Source organism: Petaurus breviceps, unplaced genomic scaffold (assembly GCF_028583685.1).
Source record: "Petaurus breviceps papuanus isolate PSGF00001 unplaced genomic scaffold, PetGlider_PUasm1.0 551, whole genome shotgun sequence".
In the NCBI taxonomy this organism is placed as follows: Eukaryota; Metazoa; Chordata; class Mammalia; order Diprotodontia; family Petauridae; genus Petaurus; species Petaurus breviceps.
The window spans coordinates 35,419,777-35,424,085 of NW_027186372.1; the positions used below are offsets into that span (position 1 = coordinate 35,419,777).

The 4,309-nt window shown below is 42.6% G+C and overlaps 1 protein-coding gene across 8 annotated transcripts in view; it reads left to right on the top strand.

Moving 5' to 3' along the window:
- PDE6A (phosphodiesterase 6A) overlaps positions 1-4,066 on the top strand; it is a 100,818-nt gene extending 96,752 nt beyond the window's left edge. For all 8 annotated transcript variants that reach the window (XM_069102640.1, XM_069102641.1, XM_069102643.1 and 5 more), the window contains one exon: positions 3,020-4,066. In XM_069102640.1, coding sequence (XP_068958741.1) covers positions 3,020-3,093 — 74 coding nt within the window. In that variant the 3' untranslated portion in view covers positions 3,094-4,066. The remainder of the gene's footprint in view (positions 1-3,019) is intronic.
- The last annotated feature ends 243 nt before the right edge of the window (positions 4,067-4,309 follow it).

Below are 4,309 nucleotides of genomic sequence, written 5' to 3' on the forward strand. Positions count from 1 at the left end.
TCTCTCTCTCTCTCTCTCTCTCCCTCTCTCTCTCTCTCTCTCTCTCTTTCTCTTTTTGCTTTTTGGAAGGCAATTGGGGTTAAGTAACTTGCCCAAGGTCACATGGCTAGTTTTTGTGTTAAGTGTCTGAGGCCGGATTTGAATTCAGGTCCTCCTGACTCCAGGGCTGGTGCTCTATTCGCTGTACCACTTTGCCGCCCTGATAATTCTCTTTGATATTTGTCTGAACCAAATTAAAAATCCTTCTTTTTGGCCTAAATTTTCGTCACCAGCTTCAGCTCCTGCTAAGCTCTGGCTCTCCAATGTCCTTTTTAAAGGACTGTATTCCTTTTTGGTATTCATTCTCGGTTACCTACCTTTGGTCAGTGACATTCCTGGATATCCACAGCTTTAGACAATTCCCCCTTTTCTTTCTCATCAAAATCGCCAGTGTTTGTATTTTGGGAATTCCCTGTTGGGAGTTTCTCATTGCCCTTGGGTCTTAGACTCCTAGAGTCTTAGGCCATGGAAGCCTGTCCATTTTGCCTCAAAATTCATAGGATCATAGATTTAGTTAGGAGGAATCCTAGAGGTCATTTTGCCCAGGTATAGGTAAATAAGGTAAATGTGGAGCAGCAGCTGTATCCTCCATCTCAGCAAGTGTCCTAACAGGAACCATGCCTCAGTCCCAGATCTGCTCCCAACAAGCTAAGGGAACACGGGCTCAGGCACAAATGGGACTCTACTGGGGGTGTGGGTAGGAAGTCGTGACTTCACTACCAGGATCCTAACTGACCACAACCACCCTGAGGGTCAAATGAAGGAACTGGGGGTGTTGATCCAGCCAGGAAAAGAGGAACATGGTAGCTCTCCTCAAGTATCTGAAGGACTGTAGAACAGGGATCTAGCTTGTTTTGTTTGTCTTCAAAGGGGAGAATTGAGGAGCATTGAGAGGAAGTTGCAAGACAGAGAGATTTAGGCTCAGTGGGAGAAAGAATTTCCTAACAATAAGAGCTAAGCCAAAATGGAATGAGTTGTTTCTTCCAAAGGAGGTGGTTACTGTTTCCTGGAGATCTTTTAGGGGAGGCTGGATGATTCTTTGTTAAGTGTGATTCTTGTTCAGATATGAGTTGGACCAGATGGCTTCTGAAGTCTTTTCCAAACCTTGAAATTCTTTAAATTACCTGATTTTACAAATTAAGAAACTGAGGTCCAGAGAAGGAGTTAACGACCTGTTCGTGGTCATGCAGGTTAAAAAAATAGAGAGATAGATATACATACACAAAACACACATACACACCCCCCCAAAGTTGAGATTCAAACACAAGTCCTTTGATTCTGAATCCAGGTCTCTTTTCAGGACACCATGCTGCATCTGTGAAATCTGTTCTCTTAAAATCTCTATAAATCAGTCAGCTAGGTGGCTCGTTGGATAGAGTGCTGGAGGTGGAGTCAGGAAGACATCTTCCTCAGTTCAAATCTGGCCTCAGACACTTGTTAGCTGGGTGACCTTGGGCAGCTCACTTACCCCTGTTTGTCTTAGTTCCCTCATCTGTCTGAGTTGGAGAAGGAAATGGCAAACCACTCCAGTATCTTTGCCAAGAAAGCCCCAATTAGGGTCACAAAGCATTGGACACGATGGAAAAAAAAAAACAGCTGAAGAGCAACCATTTCCTCTCCTGTCATTGGTTTCTCCTCAAGGTTCCCATTTCTATTTCAGCAAGCAGCTCCTTCTAATTATTCATCATCTCGAAGGAAGGCCCTTCCAGCTCAACCTTATATGGTTCCAAGTAGTCAGAGAGCTGAGAGGAGAGGAAATGGAAAGGGAGGCCAACAATGATTACTGGAAAATAGAAGTCTATCTGTGGAGTCTCAGCCGCCCTCGCCTCCAACTTGATATCTAAGAGTCTAAGGCAGTTTTGCCCAAACTGTCATGGACATAGGATACCTTGGGGCTTGTAATACTTTAATGAAATATGAACATTGGTTAAGGTTGTGGGATATGGAAAACTCTAGGACAAAGAAGGGTTTGGTTAAAATTTTAGAATGAAATGGGAGAAATTGAGTCATCAAACCCAAGTATTTTGGACACACAGAAAAATCCAATATTTAATATTGTAGAGAGAAAAATATGACGTGTCTAAATTTTCTCTCAGAATCCTTTTTGTATGGGACAGCTAGGTGGCGCAGTGAATAGAGCCCTGGAGTCAGGAGGACCTGAGTTCAAATGCGGCTTCAGACACTTGACACACTTACTAGCTGTATGACTTTGGGCAAGTCACTTAACCCCAATTGCCCTCCCCCCTCCAAAAAAAACCGAACAGAATCCTTTTTGTATTGTGTGGAATGTCAGGGTCCCTTAGGACACAATTTGGAAAACATTGACCTAAGACAGACCTGCACAACCTGGGAGTTGGTAAGGGGCCAAAATTAAAATAGTCTAAACTTCTTCAGGCTGTAGACAGGTTTTTAGCGGCTCACTTTCCAAGTAAAGGTATAATTAATGATTAAACTATTTTGCAAATAAACTATATTTTTAGAAGGGAAACTTCAATCAATATCAATTTATTATACTTATTACTTAAAATTTTTATTTACCATGAAATCACTCCTCTCAGACTAGAGACAGACTGACAGTGGTTGGTTGTCAAGGGTCACATGACAAACAAGGGAGAGAGTGTGCAGTGGTAATTTACCTGCCAGGTTACATGATGGGCACAATAGTGACTAGAGGAAGACAGGTTAAGTGGGGCACGGACTTGTCACTTGTCACATCTTTACTTTCTTTTACATCCTCCACATCTTTCAAGGGCCACCCAGAATCCTTTAGTGGACTGCATGTTGTGCAGGCCTGGCCTAGCTAGTGAGAACTCTAGCATTAGTGTTGATTCATCCTACCCAGAATACAGCCCAGTCTTTCAGGCCTCTTGTATGAGGCACCCCTGACACTACCTTCCCCTCCCCCAAGGGATACAGGAGATGGAAACCATCAGCTGTCTTTGGTGAGTTGGTGTTTTCTTTTTTCTTTTTCTCCCTGCAGCAGCTGCTGGACACCAGGGAACGCCTGCGGCTGGAGAAGGAAGTTCACAGTCCAAGTCCTGCTCTATTCAGTAGTGTAAACCTTTGCATTACTGTTGTTCAAACCCTCCAGATGGATGGCTCTGGGAGAAGGAGCCAAACACTAAAGGGGAAAAATGTCAAGTCAGTAGGAGGAAGTACAACTTCTTGAGAAGAAAATTAATTCTAGAATCATAGAATGTCAGTGCTAGAAGGGACCTCAATAGACTCAATCTATTTCATAGATAGAGAAACTGAGGGCTAGAAATGACTTGCCCAAGGTCACACAAATAGTTATGGCAGGATCCTCTGATCCAATGCACTGTGTAGAGAACACAACAGATAGCAAGGTAGATGGATAGATGGATGATGGATACATAGAAAATAGATATGATGGATGGATAGATAAATAGCTGGATAGACAGATGGATATGTAGATGGATAGACAGAAGACAGATGGATATATAAAATGGATAAACAGATAGATGAATAGATAGAAGGATTTATAGACAGGACATTCACTAAGTACTTAACATGTGGTGCAAGGCACTGTGCTAAGCAATGAGAACAGTTTCTCTAACAGCCATGACCATTATCATGCAAAGGCTTTGCTTTTTACAATTGCTGGTTCCCTTGCCCACATTGCATCCTGTTCTCTAGCCCTCGTTGTTCCCATTACTTGCTTGGACATATGGGCTTGGGAGAACTTGGCTAGTAGCTCCATGTGCATTCTGAACAGAAAGATAAAAAACAACTCCATATTCAGGACAGCAATTACTCAGAAGTCAGGCACATTAAGCGTGTTCTATGTTATATGGTTTTGGGGGAAAAAATTGATATACCATCCGCTGCCACCCCTCCTGATTCCCTCCAGACTCTATTAGGTATGAGACCAAGGATTTAGAGTGTGATGGAAGGAACATGAGATTCAGAGTCAGATTCATATCCGGAATCTGCTATTTACTGGCTGTGTGACCTTGGCCAAGTCACATATATTTTCTCATCAATAAAATGAAGGGGTTGTATTTGGTTATCTCTAAAGTCCCTTCCATCTCTAAAGCCTGCACTCTAATGTACCCAGGGGACATATATTTTAGTAAAGAAAGGAGTGTTTGATGTGATGTAATTACTGGCAAGATACTTTATATAGCATCTTTTATATCAGGGTGATAACAACCCAGTACCAGAGAACCAGGCTGCAGTGCAAGCTGGGTGCACCCCATTGGTCCTGGATTTTACCTTTATCTTGAAAAGTTCTGATTGAACTGGGAGG